General features: G+C 44.3%; 1 protein-coding gene across 1 annotated transcript; it reads right to left on the bottom strand.

Moving 5' to 3' along the window:
• Positions 1-446: 446 nt before the first annotated feature.
• On the bottom strand, positions 447-26,563 carry MUC13 (mucin 13, cell surface associated; the record flags this gene model as incomplete). Its single annotated transcript, XM_080598733.1, has 23 exons — positions 447-1,572; positions 2,834-3,032; positions 3,819-3,906; positions 5,980-6,017; positions 7,115-7,226; positions 8,419-8,544; positions 9,908-10,059; positions 11,494-11,549; positions 13,254-13,360; positions 14,336-14,455; positions 15,061-15,120; positions 16,382-16,441; positions 17,051-17,107; positions 17,717-17,773; positions 18,383-18,439; positions 19,049-19,102; positions 19,715-19,771; positions 20,379-20,438; positions 21,047-21,106; positions 21,715-21,774; positions 22,385-22,444; positions 23,090-23,168; positions 26,522-26,563. 23 exons carry the CDS (start codon positions 26,561-26,563, stop codon positions 1,525-1,527), a joined length of 1,809 nt encoding a protein of 602 aa, XP_080454859.1. The 3' UTR covers positions 447-1,524.

The following is a 26,563-nucleotide window of genomic DNA, read 5'->3' as shown; positions in this document are numbered from 1 at the left end:
AAAAGAGAGGGGCAGTAGGCATGGGGGGCACGCGGTAATGAAGCTGTTGGGGAAGGGACCGAGTCCCTTTGTCATGAGGCTAGTTCTCATCATACCTGAGGGGGCTGCTTCCCTCCCTCTGGTCCCCCCAGCAGGGCTTCCAGCTGGAGGAAGGAAGGGGTCTCCCCTGCCATTCAGAGAGCAGTGTGGACAGCTTTTTGATAGGAGACCTGCCTGTGTTACCGACACAGTTCCCACTGAAAGTGATCACAGAAAATTGGTGCTAGCCCTGCGACGGTAAACATTTTAGGTTCATTAAGATTTAGTAACCTTTGTTATCGGAACCTCTGAGCGAAAGATGTTTGTCTGTGCAAGTCTGTGCACACTTGCATTTAAACTCTGCACAAGTTTTAACATAAAAGTCTTTGGATTTGTTAAAAACAAACAAAGAAACACCACTTCACAGTAACATAAGAAAGACTTGGTACTGAGAAACAACAATGTTTAATAGGAAAAGTTAATCTAATACAACAAAAGCAAAACACAAAACATAATATAGAATTTAATGATATTTTAAATGAATATAACCTATAAATATATGTACATTTCTGGGCAATATGTATATTACATATATAAAGAAATCCCAATGCTAGTCAACAGATAATGCAAATGCACACTCAGAAAAATATGGTAAAATATGGATTTTTTACAGTATCTATTGAGTGTACATAAGTAATGAAAAATAAAGACTTAAGATGATTCCATCAAAACTTACAGAGTGCAAGAGGGAAAAAAATAACGGTCATGCTTTCCACAACCAACCAATGTACTTATGCAAAACGGAGAAAAAAAGTGTTTGAAGTTACTGGGTTTTGTTGTTGTATTTGGAAGGAAGGTTGCATAAAAGGTCAGACAGTACATTTGTCTCACACAACAGGTGTCAGCAGAGATTTGAACTGAATGCTTTCAGGTGGGAAATACTGCGGGGTTGAGCAGGGGAAAAAAGACTGTATCTTATATAGTACAGAGAGTGTTAGGTTCTCATGAAGAACAGTTTTGATATTGCTTTGATCTGCCCGCAGCTACGCAGGTAGCGTTTAGCTGCAATGGAGTGAGCACAAATATAGGCAAAGCTCTAGGAGCTGGTATTTATCAACATCACAGGTGTTGCATGGACAATCTTTCAGAATAACAGAATAATAACAGGATTAAAATCCTGGTATCTTGTCTACACTCACTTTCTCATCAATGCACTGGCCTTCTGAAGGGAGTTTAATGTTTACAGGACCCTTTTAGATTTTTTCAAGGTCGTTTTCTTCTCCCTACCTTCTGCGTCATTTTTATTTTCCTTTATTTCAGAAAGCTATTGCCCACTATTCTCCTTCAAGTAGGAGCCTTCATTTAGAAAATCTTCAGAGAATCTGGTGTTAAGGACTTTGTTGTCTCTGCTGCTGAAATAACTGCATTGGTAAGAGGCTGTGAAACTCCTTGGTCTGACCCACTGTTGCGGTGGTCATCCATCCTTCTACCATTCTGGCGACTTAGTTATCTGCGTTGCATCCTAAAGCCCTCAGGCTCCCGTGATATTTCATACTGGAGAGAAATTGGACAAGAAAAAGAAAAAAGAGTTGCTCATGGTCAGATAGCTTCTTTCTCAGAATAGCTCAGCAGCTCAGCATGTAACACACTGCACATGGTAGCCCTCGAAGCAACACATCAGCCCTCATGGAAAACCAAATGTATTTCACAGACAGATTTTCATCAACAAAAAGTTGACATCTTTGGAAAGTTAGAAAAGCCAAAATCCACATGAATCTGATCAGTTAACTAACTATATGGATGTTTTTCTTCTTTTAGTTGGCAGCCTTTTAAAATTTCTTTTTTTAAACATCAGGCTTCTGTGTTGCTTCTATCATGGCATAGGTCTCAATTCTGCAAAACATGTAAGTGTATTGCAATTAAACAGATTGTCTTCAGTAAACAGGGGTAGTTTCTCACACTGCAAAGGTCTAAAATGTTGTTTAAAGAGTTCTGAATGGACAAAGCACTCCCTATTTACTGGATATGTGCAGAACCCAACAAATTACTCATATCACTGTGCAACACTTCTCAAGTCCCTGCTCCCTTCACAGCTCCCTTGCAGAATACAAGGATAAAACAGGCAGTTTTTCAGAACACACATGCAGCTAATGACACATTTTTGCTGAACAGGCTCCCCCATGCTACATGAATGCAAAAGCCGTGCTAGTTTTTTCATGGCACTTTGCACTTCACCCCTTTGCAGTGCTGTAGGAATTGCAGAGGTTTATCGCTGTGAACTACACAGCTCAGAGAGACAGGGGGAAGACGTTGACTGTCTGTGTAGCTGTGCCAGCTTAAACTGACTGTGAATCTTGCATGAAACTGCAACTGGGGAGCACCACTGCAGCACTTCTATCAAATTTTAGTGGATATTACAACATCTTAAAAGAAGCACAGGTTGCAATGGCTTGTGATGCTTCCATGTGCCCCTGTGCTGAAGGATGTTTGCAGTTGATGTAGACAAAGGTCCTATAATACAGCAGACCTCTGTGCAGCCTGACTGTTGCTTAGACCTTTGCTTTTCACCTATGACTCTTGTGACTCAGGAATGACCAATAGGGCTTTAAAAAGGTCTTCATGAGATGTCTGCTGATCTTTGTGTTAAGGAACTTTTTTCAGCTGCAGCTACAGTCCTTTGGTTGCCTTTGTGACACTCCATCCCTTCAGATCAAGGGAGGAGAGACAGAGTGGAGTTTAGGTTCCAACAATGTCAGTAGCCCACAACACCACAGTTCAGGAACACAGTTCCCATAGGCCTGCATGAAACACTTACCACATCATCATAATCCCCGTCCAAAAAATGACTCCTGTTTGAGGAATGAGCCTCATATGGGTTTGGCTGATACCCTGGATTTGCATGGCCAGAAGTGGTCTGGACTCTGGGGAAGATCCTGGTCTCACTAGAGGTATCCGGACTGGAATATTTTGGCTTTATCAAGCTCTTTTTCTCTGGATCTTGACTGCGTTTGGCTCTTCAGAGGAAACAAACAAACAAACAAAAAAGAGTTTTTAAAAGATCTTTAAAAGTACCTTACCTATTCAGATGTCCCTCCACCTTATTTTGAATGCTCAGTCCTGTTCTGAAACATGCAATGGATTTTTCTAGCATGCATATTGCAAAACCCCTTGTAATCAGTGGCAGAGTGCAAAGCTTGGCATCTCTTATCACAGATGGGGATAAGCTGCTAGGAGAGACAGAGGGGAACTTTGACCTCTCAGCTAGATCCTGAATTGAAGGAGTTTCCTTGACCACCACCAGCTCTGACTGACTATTCAGAAGAGGAAATGAAGCGTTCATTAGGTCCAGTTTAGAAAAGTTGCTTTCTTGCTGGCAGCGAAAGCTTCACAGTCAAATGATGTGTTTGAGTTGCCTGTGATCACAAGTCCACATCTCTCTCACACACTCAGCACCAGTTTGTGCACTGCAGGTGAAGTATGCTCATTATGGCAGGCCTTCTGACAGTCTTTACCTGGGCAGCACTTAAAGCAAAGGCAGAGGAGGTGCTTGAGTGTTTCTATATTTATTGTATGGACAGAGGGGAGGAGGTTCAACTGTAAACAGGAATTCACCAGTAGACTAGGAATAGCAAGAATTAAAGAGATGCCTGGCTACTGATGGCTACAGAACTTAAATGAGCTTGATGGCCCAAGTAGTCATGCAACTACTTTTGCAGCCCTGTCCCTCTCTACATTTCTGCTTAGTTCTCTAGGAACACACAGCAACACACTTTCTATTCAATTGTCAGAAATACTCTTACCTTACTGAAACAATTGAGACTGCTACCACTAAACTCAGGATAATGGCTCCAAAAATAGTGCCCACTATTATAAGGATGAGTTCACTATCTGGAAGAACAAAGAAACAGCAATTCAAAACTCATGGCAAATATTGAAGCTCTTGCTGTTAAAAGAAAAAAAAAATGTTATTCATTCTTAGGCTCCTGATGCTGCTTTAGTCCAACTGTCTGTGTGGACACAGAAAGCTGTAAATTAATGCACTGATTTGCATTAAAGACTCTTCTGGATGGCTATTTTGATTCTAGCTCAGGTTCCTAATCCCATGCACTGAATAGCGTCACATATGGTTGTTCCAGTATAACTGGGGGACAGGAAGGACCAGGAGGGTATAGGCGTTGCTTAAGCTAAAATTGCTGCTAACATGTGTAGTTATTTGACTCCCCACAGGCACGCTACGTACTTAGGGCAGACTGATTTAGGGTGTCTGTTATGTGGCACTATGAACACTGAAGAAATATTCAATATCTGAACAAATGTTTGGCAAGGAAAATTCAGTTTCACTGACTTTGCTGTAGAAGCAGGATGACTAAGGGAAGGAAGACCTGGATTCTGCATATCCCCCTTCAAATATGAATGGAATTGCTACTATAACCTACTTATAGCTCTGCACAGCCACAGTAAAGAAAAGACTAAGAATGGTGTCCTGTAGGGCATAATTTCAAGAAAAGGGTAGGATGAGTAAGACAGTCTCTTGAGCTGCCCAACCTTACTGGTAGTACCTGCTTGAGGATCCCAGTCTGAATTTATAAGTTTACCATTTAATATACTGAATGCCTACACTAGACATGCACAACATGAAACCACCAACCAGCAGAGCAATCTAGCAAACTCTTAATCATATTGGGGGCATATATCAAGACACCAGGGAGTATGATTTCTCAGAAGAATATTACATCAAACATGTGTAAAGTATCCTTGATTACTGCTCAGCAACTGTTTACATTATTACACGCTAAGTGCCACGTGGAGAAGATAGGGCTATTAATGGAGTTTATTATTAAAGGGTCTCAAATTTATGTTTAAATTCCCATTATCTGTGTTGATTTTGTACATATTTAGTATTTTCATTTGCTTTAAGAAAAAGGCATTAAGATTTCCAAAACTTCCCCAAAAATGCATGTTCCATAGGATGAAAAATATTCTTCCTGCCAGATATTTACACCTGGCAAGCTACTTTGTGCTGCACTACAACCACCATTAGCTAATCTACAAAATTTTAGGCATAGACAAAAGAATACCCTTGAAGATCTCACAGCTGCAAAGAATGGGATGTTAAGCATGTACTAGTTTAAGTATGCAGCAGCGCGAGAATCCAAAGGGCCACACTAGGATATACATTTTGCTCAAACAAAGCCAAGAAGTTGTGAGAAATGAAGAACCACAACCATTTGTTTTTCAATCTGCCTTTAACTCTAATAGATGTTCTGAATTTAAGCATGTGCAAATGCTAGCAGGGATGAAGGATGTCCTCTCCTAATTTATACGACAGTGGAATTTGGAGAAGGTGCAGAGAACAGCTGCAAAACAGACTCAGAAAATGGAAAAAGCTTTGGAAGGCCAGTCCAGTTAGTTTGTCCCAGCAATTACAATTATGGGACAACACAGTTGGGGCCATCATCTCTTCACCAGTGCAGGATACTAGATATTAAACAGTGCTTGCAAGGTGACGCACAAACAAGAGCTAGTAGTTGGATATTACAGCAGGAACATTTCAAATGAAAGCAATTCACTGATGTTTTATGAGAGTGAATAATTACAGGGAGTGATTAATTACAGGGGAAACTAATCTATCAGTGGTGTTGAATTCAGCATTACATATCTTCAGATGAGGACTAAAAGCTTTTCTGCCAAATAACCTGTGTTTGACTAAAAGCTATCAGGTTTAATGCAGAGGTCGATAGAAGAAATGCTACTATCTGTCTGAATGTGAGATTCAAGAATTCAGCCTTTCAGGCAATGGTGGAATTTCACTCATCTTTTTCCAACATCTTCCTGCTACCAATATAGAATGATCACACCTTTAAAGGCTACTACTTGTTATTTTTGTTATCTCAAGCAGGTTTAAACATTAATGGGTATTTTTCCATGCTATAATTCAAAATCAGAAATTCTTGTACTTACTGTTCTCGCAATTCTGTCCAGAGTAGCCCACTGGACAGCTACATGAGACAAAAAAGATGAAAAAAGAAAGACAATGTCATTCAGCAGGTGATCACAAAACAATAGTATATTACCACACTTTATCATAAATTTCTGCAAGATTCGCTCATTACAGGTTTCCTTTTTGATTCTATCTAAATATTAAATTTAGTTTCATTGTTAGAGGAAAACAATTTGAGATTTTCAGAATGATCAGTGAGCTGGGAACTCAAAGTTTCAGGTTCTCAGCCTGAAAAAATGCTAAAAGGGACTAATTTCTCCAAAGAACTAAGCTGTAGATGCCTAAACCACTTGTAATTGCAACCTGCTGCTGAAAAATAGTCTTCATCAAAAGTTTCAATATAAGGTCTGTAAGGACTGGTTACTCTTTGTCTTCCTCCCATACTAGTTTCTTAAACTTAAAATATATTGGCATTATGGTAAGAAGTGATTCTGTTCTGTGCATAGCAGCAGTAACAACAAAAAGTGGTGAATTAGCAGTTTGGGGAAGTAAGGTCCTACTTCTTATCCACAGGAGCAGAGCACAACAAACTACTCAGCTTTACCAGCAAACAACTCTGCTCTGTTCTGAATGTGAGCTGACAGCAATATCCGCAGAGGGAAAACCAAGACAAAATAACATAGGTCTGAAACTTATCAGGGAACAAAGTCCCTCCTGATACCAGAGGAAATTTTCCAGAGATTTGAGGCAATTCTTGCACTGCTGCAGGTTGCTTACTGAACACTTCAGCATACAAATTCCTGCGGCTTAGTTACTCTGGGAGAATAGTTTATATCTATGGGAGTATCCCACAAAATAAGTGTGAGGTGGTTTATCCTCTTCACTGGATCACAGGTGACCTTGGGCCTCCTTGACTTTCCTCTGGGGTATTATGAGTGCATACCAACAGCTAATGCCAAGCAGCTAAACCACCATAACTTGTGACAATGTGTGAATTTGTCTACCTGCTAACCACCTCAGGCACCTCCCTGATTCACATTAATGCAGACTGTTCTTTTAGACTGAGAGTGACCCTGTTTTAGATTTTTTTTTGACACTGTTTTTCTTCCCTAACTACCTAGAACACAGGAACGCAGAAAAAAGCTGAGTACTCACCTTACACATTTTTCGCCCTCCCTCTTAAAGTTAATCATGCAATGGCATTGTGGAACCCCACCTTCTCTGGCACAGTACTCGTTGTCTTGTGCAGAACAGTCACTATTGCAATCTATTTTCAGAGGGAAAAATACAGTGAATTGAAGATAGCACCAAAAAAAAAAAAAAGAAAACATTGTAGAACACCATCTTGGAAACATTTATATATTCTAATGATACTATAAAACCTGGGATAATTTCCACACACACATTTTTTTTTTTAATTGCAATGCAAACACACACAACTTTGTTGTGCTTCAGAACACCAGAATAGATTTTTTTAGGGTTGTATGTATGTAGAACAGAACCTGAAGTACAAAAGCACAAAATCAGAAGTAAATGACCCTTGTTCAAAACATCTGCATTCATAGTTCAGAACTGGAATCAGCTAGGCTGCATCTTGCATAGGCAATCCAATTATCCTGTAGTTTGATCTCACAACAGATGATCTATACTGCAAATGATCTAAAACTAGATCATATTTAGACAGGATAGGAGCCATAAAGGCCTACACCAGACAGCAACTCATTGGTCTTTATTGTAGCCAACTTTCATGATTTTATCACGAGAGTTTGTAATATTTGTTGTTTTTCTTAAAATGTCACATCTTTTCCGTAGTGTAAAAAATTTTACTTTTCATAGCAAGAAAATAGAGTACCTCTCAGGTCTCTGGAGAATTGTTAAAATACAGAAAGAGTACTGTGAAAATTCAAAACAAGCAATCAAATAAAAACTCAAAAATTAAACAATTAACAGGTCCAAAAATTCATTCATTACACAAATATTTGTTTAAACACAGGTAATGCAATCCTGGAACTACCAACAAGGGACGGAGTTTTAACAGATCATTGTGGTGAATATTTAGACTTCCAGTTCTGTTTGCATTTCCATTGCTGCCTCCAGGTAGCATGTGGAGTTTATTCCCAAAATATTGTCCTAGCAGAGAAGGCTGTGATACAAGATTAATTTTCTTCCACTCTTTATCCATATAGGTTTCAATTCTTACCAAGAATTTAACAATGAATTTAAATAGTTGCCCAGTCACTGATTTCAGTGATACTTTTCTCAGGCTTTAGTGATTTATTTTACTGGAATAGAATTATGGATGTGTTCAAAGTGAAAGGTGAGAACATGTCTCTATTGCTTGCTTAATACGACACGTATTTCCTGACTTTTAGAGCTTAGAGCATTTGAGAATTCAAAAAGACTGAGACAGGATGACCAGGTCAGCCTTTCAGGGATAAATAAAGTAGCAAGGTTCTTACCAGAACAAGAACGATCATCCCAGTCTGTCTTTGAGAAATTGCTTTTGCATGTGCATTGTGGAAACATACTTTCTTGGCAGTCTGTGGTTCTAGTATCACATTGAAAAACAGCACAATAGGTTGTACCTTTAAAAGAGAAATGGTCAGGAAGCAAACCCGAGTACTAATAATATCCTTTCATATAAAGTAGTACAATTGCTCAGTAAACCATAAACCATTTTTTTTTAGCAGTTCTGAATAAAAAATTATAAGTCTTTTTTGGGGGGGACATCACTTACTACAGGCATTTGGACCAGTCCTTTCTTTTCTCTTGCCCATCACCACTTAAGGCCCTGTTTCCATCACATCTTCTGACATTCTGTTTCTCAGCCTCCTACAACTGCCTCCATATCTTCCTTCCTCCCCCCCACCCGTACTCCAAACCAGTCCAGGAAGATGGAAATTCTACCCATAAGTTCATATTCTGAACACTGATTTTCTAGCTCACCCTAAAAAAATAAGAATATATATATAAATATATATTTAAAAAATCCCAGCACTATTTCTTTAGTATTTTGTACAACTGAACTGTGAGGGCCAGATCTCATACAGTTCTGCACAGATTTAAATATTTATGGGCATGCAGCTCATTGCATGACAAATATCAGTATGATGTTTGCCAAGCAGGTTGCTCTTCAGATCTATGTACCAATGGTGGCAACAGTTTACAGAGTTCAGTGGGTGGCATGCAGTGGAGGAATGGAGGGGTGTGATTGCACCAATACTTTGTGAGCTGTCAGGTTTTCTATTTTCTCCTCATGTTTAGGACCAGCACACAGGAAATGTCAAGGCTGAGGTGGATACAGTCAGCTTGGAGACCAAACTCAGGCTATAAGCTATGAACTGGACTCTTTTAATTATTAGCTATGCCTTTAGCGAAAGCTAATTTCAAAATGTTAGCACTTTAAAAAAAAAAAAAAAGAGAAAAAAATACTTTATTACAAAAATGCTCTCCAAGAATTACACTTTTAGTAATTCAGGATTTTAAGGGTTTAGCATCTCCTAGCTGAGCATCTAATCAGTGAGGGTTCTTATCAATAAATATGGTCAATTATGGAAGAAAACATCTAAAGAAAGTTTCATCCTTTTTTGCCAGTAAAACACTGGTTTATTCCGAGAAGCAAAATCTATGTCTGCAACTGTTTTGTCCTATTTTCTCCAGACACTTAACACTCATCAGATTAAAATCAACTTGCCATTGCTTATTTGGGAATAACTATTTTCCATCACTTGCATACACAGGAGGTAGAAAGCTTTAGTAAGACAAAAAAGCCCAGCACTGAATGTTTGATTCCTCAAAATCACCTTAGATCGAACACTCAGCTCCTTAAAATCAACAAGGTTTATGCTCTAATGGGCTTTGCTGCATACAGAAATGTTTTAATCAACTTTGAAGATAGGAACCTCTGCTTCTATTGATTATTTACTTCCACAATAAGGAATTACATACTGCTGTACTGATCCACGTAGCTGGACTCGTTTGCTGCTGTCTTTATTTTTCCAGCAACTGTTGCGTTGGTTTCATTTGTGTTTTCCGCAAATATGTTCATCACTGTTACTTTCACTACAGAATTTTCACTTCTGGCATTTCCTGTAGTAACACTGAGAAATACAGATAGCATCATCTTAACATCTCAAATAACCCATATAGGTAACAAGCTAGATGCAAAGACAGCAGAAGATTTCTTTCAAACTTCCCCCTCCCCCATAACTTCTTTCATCCCACAACGTAGGTAGTTGCTAAGGCACCTGAAAATGAGTTCAAGCCTTACTCATGAATCCAGTAATAGCCAACTTCTTTTACACAAAAATGTAAATGGAATGCTGCTAAGCAAAAGCTGTTGGGTTTCATGCTAACAGTGTAACTCCTTTGTGTGCTGTTGGCATGAAAGTGCCATGAAACTAATGTTTTTTACTGGGCTAGCTTCAAACCTGTTGCAGTTAGGAGGCTTTAATCCACTAGATCCCAATTGTTCATAGTCTTACCAGCCTGGGCTGTCATCCAAGACTGACTTGGAGAACCCATCCTGAAGCATGGTGAGGATAATTTGGGGTATGACCACAATGAAGTCAGAAGGGTCTGTTTGCACTATATTTATGATAACTTCACACTGGCTGGATTGGGTTCAGCTGGATAGCGATCTCCTTGGCATGAGGTGCAGCACAGCAGTGACTACAACCCTGTTCTTCAGCTTGAACTTCATAGTGCTTGGACGTGCACACAAATAACTTTAAATGGCAGATTGCTGTAGTGCCTTAAAAAGTTACTGTGCCCCATGTGTTTGTCACAACCCCTCTGATGGAAGTTACTGCCCTCACAACTCTTCTAGAACAACAGTCTGCTTAACTGATCAAACCACGGGATTAGCTGAAAGGGTTTACACTGCTTCATGTGTTATCGTGCCAAGTTTTGCTTGATGTGGGTTAGGGAGTGTGTGCAGAGAAGATGGCAAAGCTCTCGGAACAGTAATCTGTAACAGATGGGGATGGGAAGAGAAGGACATCTTGAAGTGTCCACCTAGACCAGCAAAGGACCTATGTCCACAGCCCATTCAATAACCTTTTTGTTCAACCTGCCATCAGGAGAGACCGGCAAATACGGAAAGAAATGCAGTGGGCTTCTGTAATTAGGCCATTTCTGAAATTAAATTGAGACTCCAAGTTGGACATATTCTTTGGAACTTCAGTGTTAACTGTTACATTTTCAGACGCATGTCAGCCATCACAGGAACAAACTGCCTAGTCACTGGCACAGTGCTGTATCCTACATGGTGATAAAAGTGGGAGATCCACTGTAGAGCTGTCACAGCTTGCCCACTTCACAGACCTATCGGAAATCTACAGAGCAAAAATGGAGCAGGGATTTTAAAAATAGCAAATGAATGGCCTGATTTAACAACAGTCATACTGAACTGAATTCATCCCATATTCTTTCTTGAACTGAGTACTCCACAGGAAACAGATTAAAATGGGGTCTGTGGGGAGCACACAAAGCAAGCTTCAAACGCAGTGGAAGAAACAAACTGGCAAACTTACTTAACTTCCACGATGACGGTCTGTTTGAAGTCTGTTAAGTTAAAAGCATCCTTAAACTGTGAAAGATACATGAATTGGAGTTAAAGCCAAGCAGAAACATAGACCATAATCCCATGAAGCACTGATTCTTCAGCTGTGAATTTTTAACCCAGAACATATTACCATGGGCACAAATAAAATAAACCAGTCACATCAGCCATGCAAGATACTGCAAGAGAAGAGGGGCTGTGAGGTGATGCTGCAAAACAGGAAATACGGGAGAGCAGTGGATGAATGGAGAGACATGAGTTGCATGAATGGCAAACAGTGCATTTGGGCAGACTGGCTGGACAGCTACAGACACTGCCTTGCAGACTCACCACTTAGAAGGGAGTCTGCAGTACCAACCTACATAGATGTAGAGGGAAAAGGGAAAAGTAGACATCCTTACAGATGGCACATGTCCCTAACACGCAATCAAGTGGGATCATCAGGGGCTGATCCTGTGGGCAGAAACACAGCACTGATAAAAGTACAAGGGGATGGATAGGGTCAGTAGAAAAGTCACTGCTCTCCCTCACACTGTGTGAAGCAGGGAACAACTAGTGGAGGCAGCCAGCTGCCACATACGCAGGAGGCACCATGAGAAAAAGTGCCTAAGTCAACTGAAATGAAAGATAAACTATCCTTCTTTATAATAAAATGAAAATTGTTTTTATGTTATTTTCACTTTTGATAGTATTACATATCTATTCTAGTGCTGCATGTCATGTAGCCATGACATGTAAAAATTTAGGACCAAAAAAATGAGCAAACTGTTTTTTTAACATTCTGAAGGGACAACTTTTGGTTACTCCCTGCTAAGAATTTCACAGGAAGCAATATAATAACACGAAGAATTTGTAAACCATGTGTGATGACTTCTGATTAATATTTCATTAATATTTCATATTCTCTGATCAGGCCTCTGGCAGAGGTACAGACCTCTTCTTCCTTCCTTTTTTTTGGGGGGGAGTGGTCCTTTGGAACCCTTGGGTGATCCTTGTGGGTCCCTTCCAACTCAGATATTCTATGGTTCTCTGATTCCTTGCTTCCAGAAAAATGACCTAAGCAAATCCCCTTGTTTGCTTACAGAGCAGTGTGAATTAAACATTTCATCTTACTTCTACAGGAAATCCATTACAAGACTTTATCCATAATCACAGAATGCTCGACGTGTAATATCCATTTCATTAATATAATTAAAATATGGATACTGGTATGCTTATGGAAGAGACATTATTTAGGTATTTAGACACAGCTAGACAGTCATTCTGAAAAGTTTGTGCTTTGTGGAAAGGATGGGGAAAGGACAGGGGAAGGAAAAAAGTTTTTTGTTTTTAGTCAACTACTGAGTATTACAGAGCCCTCAGAAAACAGTAAACATCAGAAACTAAATGTTTTGGAAAGCTTTCCTCACCCAATGGTTTCTGGAGAGAGAATGGTGCTTTCATATACAGAGCAATTTATTTGAGGACTTCCCAGAACACAGGGAATGCCAATATTACTTTACCTCAGGTGCAACAATTCCTTCAGCAAAAGCCATACATTTAGTCATCTGAGGGCAAAATTCAAATCTTTAATGAATAGGTCTAAGTGAGTGTGAAGTATTCTTTGAAAGTAGATTTCCTAACTGAAACTATCTGAGGCTATACCATAAAGGCAGCATGTATCTCCTCTGTCTGTATCACATTCAGTAAAGCATTAAATATGCAGGAAAGTTTAAAAATAAAGTCACTCACAAAATTTGTTATATTTTGGAACATCTCTAGATACACTGTGGAATTTACATCTTCAATATCCTTAGAGTAAACTTGTTTCAGTGTAACGGTCCCTGGGAATATTTTCCCTGCAATGAAAACAGAGGTTATTAATTTATTAGAAAGCATTCAAGTAATTTGGCTTTCACCTTAGCATTCTCCAGCCTTCAGAGATGAGGAAATAGAGCACAGATCACAAATCTGTGAGCACAGAGCACAAATCAATCTTTGCTATTTTTCATATATCCATGGAGGATTTGGTATGGAACAAATGTCTGCTCAATCAGCTCGGCAACAACGGGGTACATACTCTGGCTACCTGAGAAGCAGGCAGGATCCTGGTCTCAAACTGGCCAGACTGTGAAATTGAATGACATTAACTATAAGCATGGTCCAAAGCTAACAAAAGACTCCATCTGGGGTGTTACAGAATTTAGTGATACACATTAAAGACTAAATCTGCAGTCAGAGCCACTAAGCAGCTAACATGGTTCACCATATCTAAAAAACCAATTCAGTGTCTACCTGTTTGCTTAGGCTCACATATAAATTTGATAGTCCTACCTGCTGGCACATAAATAACAAGCCCCATTTGCTCACATGCTTGCCCTTCAACAGCATCTCAGAGGTGCATTTCAACAGGACTGTGATGAAAGATTAGCAAGAGGGACAATCAAGGCAAATATTCTGTCTTTATAGGCTTGGGCTTTTATAAATCTTGGCCATAAATATAATGTCAGGCTTACGCTTGCATTTCTTTCCTGGTTTTCACACATTTTGATCTCCAGCATGCCTGACACTCAGGGAATTCACCTTCTTTTCTTATCACATTAACCTCTTTGGCTGTTACTGTTTTGTGAGATAACAATCTAGGTCATTGTAGCAGTGGCTGCCTGCAAAACAAGGCATTATGCACCAGCTATTTTCCCAGACTGATTATGTTTTCAATTATAACATGAGAACCAGGCGTGTGGGAAGAAAACTCCACTTGAGCAGTTATCTGTGAAGTACCTAAAATATAGATTGCAGTTATCTAAAATATAGATTGCTGTCCTGCAACTTACCTGCCTGACAAGTACTGTTGCTGTAGTAGAATCCATAAGGGCACTGGCAAACATGGCTGTGATGCAGAGCAATACATTTAGCAAAATTTTCTCCACAAGGATTTGGGTTGCATGGATCCCCTGATACAAAGATGAAAGATATTGAAGTCAAGATTTCTACGAAATTGCAATAGTCAAGCTTCATCACATTCCGACGAGAAGAGCGTAATCCCCCAAGCTCAGGAACACAGGCTGGACACAGTTGGTCCAGTTATGCACACAACCTAGACTCCGTGCAGGATAGCTACCTCCACTTGACCAATGAAGATCTGCAGAGGTAATTCTAACTGCCAGAGGATGTCGAGGACACCCACCAGCCTCTGAAAGCACTATTCATGACGGCCTGCTCTGTGGCAGCCCTCTGGGGAAACTGAAGCAACAACTATTTATACATGGGAAGGATGTGTGAAATAGATGTGGGTCTTTGAATCTAATTAATGGGTCTGAGTACCTACTCAGAAAGGGAGCAGGTTTGTGAAATCCTCCCCAGCACTTCTCCCTTGCAGCAAAGATCAGCCAGGAAGGAGGTGTCAGGAGAGGAGATTTAGCCTTGTCCTGGGGTTCTGTGACACCTGCTCCACAGAAACTCAGGCAAGGCTGGGCAAAAGAAAAGGCCATCCCCAATGGGACTGAGTAACCCCAGAGTATCCCTATGAGTGTTGATTTGAGGGATTTTTCATCCTTACCTGTTGTTGGTTTTATTGTAGTTGTAGCAGGAGGTGTCACAGTTGTTGTACTTGTGTCTCCTGATGATGGGAAAAGAAGAGACATTGTAGAGCTACTTCATGGTGTGTGGAGGAGAAGTCTTGTGTGTGCAGAACAACCTCTGAGCAGATAAAGAGGAGAGCTGTGTGGGGTCCAGTGGGGGGACCTCTGGCAGGATTAAATCCACCTCACTAAGGCAGCTCTGCAGAGATGACTCTGACTGCCAGAGTAGGTCAAGGGCACTCAACAATCCCTGAACTCATTACCCACAATAGCCTCCTAGGCAGCATTTTTGGAGAAACTGTGAAGCAGCAACCGTTTCTGCATGGCAAGGATGTGCGAAATAGATGGGGGTCCCCAGGTCTGATCAAGGAGGCCGAGAGCCTCACCAGGAGAGGACCAGGTTGTGAAGTCCTCCCCAGCACTCCTCCCTCACAGCAAAGGCCAGCCAGGAAGGAGAAGGAAGTCAGGAGAGGACATTCAGCCTTGTCCTGGGGCTCTGAGACTCCTCCCTCAGAGAAATTAAGGGTACACCAGGCAAGGGAATGTGCCACTGACTGTCAGGGCTCTGGAGCTCCTTTCAGTGAGAAACCCCAATATGTCCTCATAAGGGGCAGCCTGCTGGATTTTTCATTCTTACCTGCTGATGGTGTTGTAGAGTTAGCAGCAGGTGTCACAGTTGTATTTGTGTCTCCTGATGAAGGGAAAAGAAGAGACATCATAGGGCTACTTCAAGACCCATGGAAGAGCGTTCCAGGGAAGCAGTTTGTGCAGAATTACCTCTGCATATGTAAGGAGGGGAGAAATGGGGTGTCCAGTGGGTGAACCTGTGGCAGCCTTCCCTCCACCTGGCTAAAGCAGCTCTACACAGGTGACTCCCACTGCCACAGCAGGTCAAGGGCACCCAACAATCCCTGAACATGCTACCCATCGTGGCCTGCTCTGTGGCAGTCTTTTGGGGAAACTGTGAAGCAGCAACCGTTTCTGCATGGCAAGGATGTGCGAAATAGATGGGGGTCCTCAGGTCTGATCAAGGAGGCCGAGAGCCTCACCAGGAGAGGACCAGGTTGTGAAGTCCTCCCCAGCACTCCTCCCTCACAGCAAAGGCCAGCCAGGAAGGAGAAAATGTCAGGAGAGGACATTCAGCCTTGTCCAGGGGCTCTGCGACTCCTCCCCCAGAGAAACTAAGGGTAGACCAGGCAGGGGAATACGCCACTGAGTGTCAGGGCTCTGGAGCTCCATGCAGTGAGTAACCCCAATATGTCCTCATAAGGGGCAGCCTGCTGGATTTTTCGTTCTTACCTGCTGATGGTGTTGTTGTAGAGTTAGCAGCAGGTGTCACAGTTGTTGTATTTGTGTCTCCTGATGAAGGGAAAAGAAGAGACATCATAGGGCTACTTCAAGACCCATGGAAGAGCGTTCCAGGGAAGCGGTTTGTGCAGAATTACCTCTGCATATGTAAGGAGGGGAGAAATGGGGTGTCCAGTGGGTGAACCTGTGGCAGCCTTCCCTCCACCTGGCTAAAGCAGCTCTGCACAGGTGACTCCCACTGCCACAGCAGGTCAAGGGCACTCAGCAATCCCTGAACTCGTTACCCATCGTGGCCTGCTCTGTGGCAGTCTTTTGGGGAAACTGTGAGGTAGCAACCGTTTCTGCATGGCAAGGATGTGCGAAATAGATGGGGGTCCTCAGGTCTGATCAAGGAGGCCGAGAGCCTCACCAGGAGAGGACCAGGTTGTGAAGTCCTCCCCAGCACTCCTCCCTCACAGCAAAGGCCAGCCAGGAAGGAGAAGGAAGTCAGGAGAGGACATTCAGCCTTGTCCATGGGCTCTGCGACTCCTCCCCCAGAGAAACTAAGGGTAGACCAGGCAGGGGAATGTGCCACTGACTGTCAGGGCTCTGGAGCTCCATGGACTGAACAACTCCAATATGTCCTCATAAGGGGCAGCCTGCTGGATTTTTCATTCTTACCTGCTGATGGTGTTGTTGTAGAGTTAGCAGCAGGTGTCACAGTTGTATTTGTGTCTCCTGATGAAGGGAAAAGAAGAGACATCATAGGGCTACTTCAAGACCCATGGAAGAGCGTTCCAGGGAAGCGGTTTGTGCAGAATTACCTCTGCATATGTAAGGAGGGGAGAAATGGGGTGTCCCGTGGGTGAACCTGTGGCAGCCTTCCCTCCACCTGGCTAAAGCAGCTCTGCACAGGTGACTCCCACTGCCACAGCAGGTCAAGGGCACTCAGCAATCCCTGAACTCGTTACCCATCGTGGCCTGCTCTGTGGCAGTCTTTTGGGGAAACTGTGAAGCAGCAACCGTTTCTGCATGGCAAGGATGTGCGAAATAGATGGGGGTCCTCAGGTCTGATCAAGGAGGCCGAGAGCCTCACCAGGAGAGGACCAGGTTGTGAAGTCCTCCCCAGCACTCCTCCCTCACAGCAAAGGCCAGCCAGGAAGGAGAAGGAAGTCAGGAGAGGACATTCAGCCTTGTCCATGGGCTCTGCGACTCCTCCCCCAGAGAAACTAAGGGTAGACCAGGCAGGGGAATGTGCCACTGACTGTCAGGGCTCTGGAGCTCCATGGACTGAACAACTCCAATATGTCCTCATAAGGGGCAGCCTGCTGGATTTTTCATTCTTACCTGCTGATGGTGTTGTTGTAGAGTTAGCAGCAGGTGTCACAGTTGTATTTGTGTCTCCTGATGAAGGGAAAAGAAGAGACATCATAGGGCTACTTCAAGACCCATGGAAGAGCGTTCCAGGGAAGCAGTTTGTGCAGAATTACCTCTGCATATGTAAGGAGGGGAGAAATGGGGTGTCCAGTGGGTGAACCTGTGGCAGCCTTCCCTCCACCTGGCTAAAGCAGCTCTGCACAGGTGACTCCCACTGCCACAGCAGGTCAAGGGCACCCAACAATCCCTGAACTCTCTACCCATCGTGGCCTGCTCTGTGGCAGTCTTTTGGGGAAACTGTGAAGCAGCAACCGTTTCTGCATGGCAAGGATGTGCGAAATAGATGGGGGTCCTCAGGTCTGACCAAGGAGGCCGAGAGCCTCACCAGGAGAGGACCAGGTTGTGAAGTCCTCCCCAGCACTCCTCCCTCACAGCAAAGGCCAGCCAGGAAGGAGAAGGAAGTCAGGAGAGGACATTCAGCCTTGTCCAGGGGCTCTGCGACTCCTCCCCCAGAGAAACTAAGGGTAGACCAGGCAGGGGAATACGCCACTGACTGTCAGGGCTCTGGAGCTCCATGGACTGAACAACTCCAATATGTCCTCATAAGGGGCAGCCTGCTGGATTTTTCATTCTTACCTGATGATGGTGTTGTTGTAGAGTTAGCAGCAGGTGTCACAGTTGTATTTGTGTCTCCTGATGAAGGGAAAAGAAGAGACATCATAGGGCTACTTCAAGACCCATGGAAGAGCGTTCCAGGGAAGCGGTTTGTGCAGAATTACCTCTGCATATGTAAGGAGGGGAGAAATGGGGTGTCCCCTGGGTGAACCTGTGGCAGCCTTCCCTCCACCTGGCTAAAGCAGCTCTGCACAGGTGACTCCCACTGCCACAGCAGGTCAAGGGCACTCAGCAATCCCTGAACTCGTTACCCATCGTGGCCTGCTCTGTGGCAGTCTTTTGGAGAAACTGTGAAGCAGCAACCGTTTCTGCATGGCAAGGATGTGCGAAATAGATGGGGGTCCTCAGGTCTGATCAAGGAGGCCGAGAGCCTCACCAGGAGAGGACCAGGTTGTGAAGTCCTCCCCAGCACTCCTCCCTCACAGCAAAGGCCAGCCAGGAAGGAGAAGGAAGTCAGGAGAGGACATTCAGCCTTGTCCAGGGGCTCTGCGACTCCTCCCCCAGAGAAACTAAGGGTAGACCAGGCAGGGGAATGTGCCACTGACTGTCAGGGCTCTGGAGCTCCATGGACTGAACAACTCCAATATGTCCTCATAAGGGGCAGCCTGCTGGATTTTTCATTCTTACCTGATGATGGTGTTGTTGTAGAGTTAGCAGCAGGTGTCACAGTTGTATTTGTGTCTCCTGATGAAGGGAAAAGAAGAGACATCATAGGGCTACTTCAAGACCCATGGAAGAGCGTTCCAGGGAAGCAGTTTGTGCAGAATTACCTCTGCATATGTAAGGAGGGGAGAAATGGGGTGTCCAGTGGGTGAACCTGTGGCAGCCTTCCCTCCACCTGGCTAAAGCAGCTCTGCACAGGTGACTCCCACTGCCACAGCAGGTCAAGGGCACCCAACAATCCCTGAACATGCTACCCATCGTGGCCTGCTCTGTGGCTGTCTTTTGAGGAAACTGTGAAGCAGCAACCGTTTCTGCATGGCAAGGATGTGCGAAATAGATGGGGGTCCTCAGGTCTGATCAAGGAGGCCGAGAGCCTCACGAGGAGAGGACCAGGTTGTGAACTCCTCCCCAGCACTCCTCCCTCACAGCAAAGGCCAGCCAGGAAGGAGAAGGAAGTCAGGAGAGGACATTCAGCCTTGTCCTGGGGCTCTGAGACTCCTCCCCCAGAGAAACTAAGGGTAGACCAGGCAGGGGAATACGCCACTGACTGTCAGGGCTCTGGAGCTCCATGCAGTGAGTAACCCCAATATGTCCTCATAAGGGGCAGCCTGCTGGATTTTTCATTCTTACCTGATGATGGATCTGTTGTAGAGTTAGCAGAAGGTGTCACAGTTGTATTTGTGTCTCCTGATGAAGGGAAAAGAAAAGACATCATAGGGCTACTTCAAGACCCATGGAAGAGCGTTCCAGGGAAGCGGTTTGTGCAGAATTACCTCTGCATATGTAAGGAGGGGAGATATGGGGTGTCCCGTGGGTGAACCTGTGGCAGCCTTCCCTCCACCTGGCTAAAGCAGCTCTGCACAGGTGACTCCCACTGCCACAGCAGGTCAAGGGCACCCAACAATCCCTGAACATGCTACCCATCGTGGCCTGCTCTGTGGCAGTCTTTTGAGGAAACTGAAGCAGCAACAGTTTCTGCATGGCAAGGATGTGTGAAATAGATGGGGGTCCTCAGGTCTGATCAAGGAGGCCGAGAGCCTCACCAGGAGAGGACCAGGTTGTGAAGTCCTCCCCAGCACTCCTCCCTCACAGCAAAGGCCAGCCAGGAAGGAGAAGGAAGTCAGGAGAGGACATTCAGCCTTGTCCTGGGGCTCTGAGACTCCTCCCCCAGAGAAACTAAGGGTAGACCAGGCAGGGGAATACGCCACTGAGTGTCAGGGCTCTGGAGCTCCATGCAGTGAGTAACCCCAATATGTCCTCATAAGGGGCAGCCTGCTGGATTTTTCATTCTTACCTGATGATGGTGTTGTTTTGGAGTTAGCAGCAGGTGTCACAGTTGTTATAGTTGTGTCTCCTGATGAAGGGAAAAGAAGAGACATCATAGGGCTACTTCAAGACCCATGGAAGAGCGTTCCAGGGAAGCGGTTTGTGCAGAATTACCTCTGCATATGTAAGGAGGGGAGATATGGGGTGTCCCGTGGGTGAACCTGTGGCAGCCTTCCCTCCACCTGGCTAAAGCAGCTCTGCACAGGTGACTCCCACTGCCACAGCAGGTCAAGGGCACCCAACAATCCCTGAACATGCTACCCATCGTGGCCTGCTCTGTGGCAGTCTTTTGGGGAAACTGTGAAGCAGCAACCGTTTCTGCATGGCAAGGATGTGCGAAATAGATGGGGGTCCTCAGGTCTGATCAAGGAGGCCGAGAGCCTCACCAGGAGAGGACCAGGTTGTGAAGTCCTCCCCAGCACTCCTCCCTCACAGCAAAGGCCAGCCAGGAAGGAAAAAATGTCAGGAGAGGACATTCAGCCTTGTCCAGGGGCTCTGAGACTCCTCCCCCAGAGAAACTAAGGGTAGACCAGGCAGGGGAATGTGCCACTGACTGTCAGGGCTCTGGAGCTCCATGCAGTGAGTAACCCCAATATGTCCTCATAAGGGGCAGCCTGCTGGATTTTTCATTCTTACCTGATGATGCATCTGTTGTAGAGTTAGCAGTAGGTGTCACAGTTGCTGTAGTTGTGTCTCCTGATGAAGGGAAAAGAAGAGACATCATAGGGCTACTTCAAGACCCATGGAAGAGTGTTCCAGGGAAGCGGTTTGTGCAGAATTACCTCTGCATATGTAAGGAGGGGAGAAATGGGGTGTCCCGTGGGTGAACCTGTGGCAGCCTTCCCTCCACCTGGCTAAAGCAGCTCTGCACAGGTGACTCCCACTGCCACAGCAGGTCAAGGGCACCCAACAATCCCTGAACATGCTACCCATCGTGGCCTGCTCTGTGGCAGTCTTTTGAGGAAACTGTGAAGCAGCAACAGTTTCTGCATGGCAAGGATGTGCGAAATAGATGGGGGTCCTCAGGTCTGATCAAGGAGGCCGAGAGCCTCACCAGGAGAGGACCAGGTTGTGAAGTCCTCCCCAGCACTCCTCCCTCACAGCAAAGGCCAGCCAGGAAGGAAAAAATGTCAGGAGAGGACATTCAGCCTTGTCCAGGGGCTCTGAGACTCCTCCCCCAGAGAAACTAAGGGTAGACCAGGCAGGGGAATACGCCACTGACTGTCAGGGCTCTGGAGCTCCATGCAGTGAGTAACCCCAATATGTCCTCATAAGGGGCAGCCTGCTGGATTTTTCATTCTTACCTGATGATGCATCTGTTGTAGAGTTAGCAGTAGGTGTCACAGTTGTTGTAGTTGTGTCTCCTGATGAAGGGAAAAGAAGAGACATCATAGGGCTACTTCAAGACCCATGGAAGAGTGTTCCAGGGAAGCAGCTTGTGCAGAATTACCTCTGCATATGTAAGGAGGGGAGATATAGCGGATGTCCCGTGGGTGAACCTGTGGCAGCCTTCCCTCCACCTGGCTAAAGCAGCTCTGCACAGGTGACTCCCACTGCCACAGCAGGTCAAGGGCACCCAACAATCCCTGAACATGCTACCCATCGTCGCCTGCTCGGTGGCAGTCTTTTGGAGAAACTGTGAAGCAGCAACAGTTTCTGCATGGCAAGGATGTGTGAAATAGATGGGGGTCCTCAGGTCTGATCAAGGAGGCCGAGAGCCTCACCAGGAGAGGACCAGGTTGTGAAGTCCTCCCCAGCACTCCTCCCTCACAGCAAAGGCCAGCCAGGAAGGAAAAAATGTCAGGAGAGGACATTCAGCCTTGTCCAGGGGCTCTGAGACTCCTCCCCCAGAGAAACTAAGGGTAGACCAGGCAGGGGAATACGCCACTGACTGTCAGGGCTCTGGAGCTCCATGCAGTGAGTAACCCCAATATGTCCTCATAAGGGGCAGCCTGCTGGATTTTTCATTCTTACCTGATGATGCATCTGTTGTAGAGTTAGCAGTAGGTGTCACAGTTGTTGTAGTTGTGTCTCCTGATGAAGGGAAAAGAAGAGACATCATAGGGCTACTTCAAGACCCATGGAAGAGTGTTCCAGGGAAGCAGTTTGTGCAGAATTACCTCTGCATATGTAAGGAGGGGAGATATAGCGGATGTCCCGTGGGTGAACCTGTGGCAGCCTTCCCTCCACCTGGCTAAAGCAGCTCTGCACAGGTGACTCCCACTGCCACAGCAGGTCAAGGGCACCCAACAATCCCTGAACATGCTACCCATCGTCGCCTGCTCGGTGGCAGTCTTTTGGAGAAACTGTGAAGCAGCAACAGTTTCTGCATGGCAAGGATGTGCAAAATAGATGGGGGTCCTCAGGTCTGATCAAGGAGGCCGAGAGCCTCACGAGGAGAGGACCAGGTTGTGAACTCCTCCCCAGCACTCCTCCCTCACAGCAAAGGCCAGCCAGGAAGGAGAAAATGTCAGGAGAGGACATTCAGCCTTGTCCAGGGGCTGTGCAACTTCCGCAACAGTCTCTTTGAACCCATGAAACTTGAACTCTTTGAAACCCAAACTCTTTGAAACCCATGCTAGAGTATGAGCCACTGACTGTGAGAGCTTTGGAGCTTCATGGTCTGTGTAACCCCAATGTGTCCTCATAAGGGGCAGCCTGAGAGATTTTCATCCTTACCTGCTGTTTTTGTTGTTGATGTAGGACTAGGTATCACAGTTTTTGAAGTTATATTTCCTGATGAAGGGTAAACAAAAGACTAAGAAGTGCTACTTCTTGGTATGCAGAGGACAAGTCTTGGGGAACAATTGTGCAGAACAACCTCTGGGCAGTTAAGGAGGGGAGGTGAGTAGTGTCCACTGGGGCATCCCAAGGCAGCCTTTCCCTGGCTCTGGGCTGTCCCAGGCCCTGAAGACTCTGTAGTGTGATGTGTTTTTGGCTTCTCTTTAAAAACCTCCTTTCTTGAGTACATTTTCCACAAGGGAAGTACATCTCCCTACCACCCCTCCCCCCCCGCCGGCTCAGCTGCACTTCCCAGCCACAGACAGTTCTGTTGCCAGCAGACACGTGTCTCCCAGTGGGAAAGTTCCCTCTGCCTCTGATTTTTCATTATTCTTTTTCTTCCTCATTATAGTTTTTTTCTGAATGAAAAGAAATCTGGCTGATTCTAGGCAACCGTTGAGGAAAAAGCAGTTTCCTCCAGTTTGGTTTCAGCATTACCTGTTATTGTGTTAACTCTCAACTCTTTCGTCTAATTATACTTAGAATGTTGTCTTTATTGTGCTTTTTTGATTTGTTTGTTTGTTTGCTTGCTTTTTTTGTATTTAAAAGTATCATTCTTAGTTTTTGTTATAAAGATGTAAAAGTTTTTCGGGTGTTGGGGTTTTCTTGTTTCATTTATGTGAGAAGTAAAGAAAGCAACTAATAACATAGGCTTGCTGTGCAATTCGTTATACTGATAAACAGCCAGTTTGGATCACGTTATAACTTCAATCTGAGGTACTTAATTATTATGAGTTAGGAATAAATGTATTTAATCTCAATTAATGCTGATGCAATCATAATTTAATCTAAACTATAAACAACACAGATGGAAGGCTAATGTTGTGGCTAACACCCTTGGCACTAGCATACTCTTACATCTGGTATATTAAACAAAATACTGCAAATGACTCTAAAATCCACCCCCCCAAAAAAAAAAAATAAAAAAAATGGCACCTCCCTTCAAGAACTTTTACAGGCCTTCAAAAATCCCAAACAGAAGAAAATTTAATAGACTTTTCTCTTCTGAACAATAAAGCTGATTTGGAAATGCACATCAAAAAGGCAAGGCCTAAGGTAATCCATTAGTCTCCTCAGGGTGGAGAGGAAACACCAGAAACTGTGCCAGTTCTCTGCCAAGCCTTCTGCCTTCACTTGTCCCTGAGTCCCGTAGGCTGCGGTTTGCTCCCTGGTCAACATGAAGAAATGTACATTTTGGCTGGAACTGTGATAGTATCTATGAGTCTATGCTGGCCACAGGCTGTGGGTTCGGTGCCTTGTTCTAGATTGCCTTCTCAAACTCAATGTTACAGCCTTAATGGCGTGTGGAGCTAGTCCTTGGCCTACAACAGCTGTTAGCCTCGTACAGACTCTGGCTAACAGCTCTCCAGGAGTACCTTTGGACTCAGGAAGAATCACGTCTGTGGTGACTGCAGTACACGTGAGCTACCATTGGGCTTGTTGAAGGTAAATTGAGCAAAGGTGGCTCTTTTATGGCCACATCTGCCCAGACCCAACCTTCCACACAAAGAAACAGGATGTGTAATAGACTCAGACGTTTACCATGGAGATAAAGTAATGGATCTTAAGATGCAGGCTATGGAACAACAGACATCTGACTGCTGAGCAGAGCAGGGAGTTTGTAAGTACTCTGCAAATGGACACATGATACAAAGCTTTTACAATGTTTGCTCAGAATGAGAACGGTTTCTGGGCAGGGACGACCTAATGCAAAATCTGCTCGTCAGTGAAAGCCTCCCCTTGCTTTCAGTACTTCTTGGGTCAAGATTTTTCACATCTTGCTGTTATCCAGAAACAGAAAACCAGACGACTGACAGTCATGAAGACTTCTACACTTATAATTTATGGTTAAAAATCAGTCTGTAGCATGTTGTAGATATTGCTGTAAATACTTATGTTCACTCACAGTACTCGATGGAGACTCACTACCATCTGTCACCGTCTGAAACAAGCTTGATAGCATTAGTGAAGGTCTTAGTTTAGCTCATATCTCTTTAAAGTAGCTGGGACTTTCTCTCACAGGTTCAAGTTGCCACAAAACTCTTCATATAACTGCCTTAACTTTAATACTAACTCCTCTGCTACCCTGGAACCATCACTGAATACCAGGGACAGGCAAGTTCAGGCTGATGCTCTGACCTACAACCACCAAAACTGTCACAATGCTAGAAAAACGATTAAGAGATTTAAGGAATGACACCTGCCCTTGCATTTGAATAGACTATAGTGCAGCCCTCTGCCATCTGAGTTGGTGAAGTTCCGGTTAATTAGTTTTAATCGAAGGGGAACGAATGCTCAGAGCCAGCTCAGGCAGTACTGCATTCCATACTGATTGTTTAAGGAGACTCCATTCGGAAGGACAGCGGCAGCACTCCTTTCCCTGGGTGCTGGGATAGAACACTCACATCTTTTGTGATGACTGTAACAGAGCTTGAATTACCTGGGTTTAGTCTACAGGTCCTGAAAACTGCTCTTGGAACAGACTAAATTAGGTTAATCACAAGCACCAGTGCTTTTGCATTGTTCTGTGAACAACTAAAACTGTTTTCCTGCAGTAACATTTTTCATCAGTAATTAATCAAAATCTAGACGTCCTGAATTGTGTTTGGCCATCGACCTTCAGTCTCTCAACAGCTGCTAAAAGCACTAAGCAATCCATTCACTGTAACAGAATAGCTTCCCCAACAAATCCCAAAGCAGAAGATAGTGTTTCTTACCGTCTGACACCAGGCTGAGCAGCAACACAGTGAAGAATAAACAGAATCTCATTGCTGCTTCTGTTGCTGCTGCTACTCGCCGTTAAACTTGAGAGAAAGTGCTTTTCTCTTCTAGCGGCAGCTCATTTAAGGTCTCAGCCACAGGTAGAGTTCAGCCCTGAGCTGACGTCATGGTGGCAAGTGGCAAATGATAGATCCAAGCTGTTTTTTCTCTTCCTCCTCTGGCTGGGAGGAGATTTCTGGATCTGCAATATTCTTCCTGTAAGTCATAAACACTTGAGACCTGTTGACACGAGGAAGTTAGTGCTAAATAATTTGACCTGTGAACTGACAGGACACTAGCTAGCCCCTGCCAGCTCTGTGTACAGACACTTTCAGTGCAAGTTAAGTGGAGGTTGCAGTATCGTCTGTTCTTAAAGTGGAAGAAGCTATCTTATACCAAAGCATGCTAAGGATGCACTTAGAGTACTTGGGACATACACACACTTCCTTTGCAATAAATTACCAGAATAGACGAGCTCTATGCCTCAGACCCCCAACTTCTCTGTCCTTACAAACTTTTACACCAAATCACTTCTTATTGCTCAGCAGGGTAAAAAGCAACAGAAAATACCTGCATCTTGGACGTCAAAGAAACCAAACTATCCTTGGCCAT

This window comes from Anser brachyrhynchus, assembly GCF_964034855.1.
Source record: "Anser brachyrhynchus genome assembly, chromosome: 7".
NCBI classification, from domain to species: Eukaryota; Metazoa; Chordata; class Aves; order Anseriformes; family Anatidae; genus Anser; species Anser brachyrhynchus.
The sequence above is the reverse complement of the archived record's forward strand: the minus strand, read 5'-3'. Positions and strand labels throughout refer to the sequence as shown.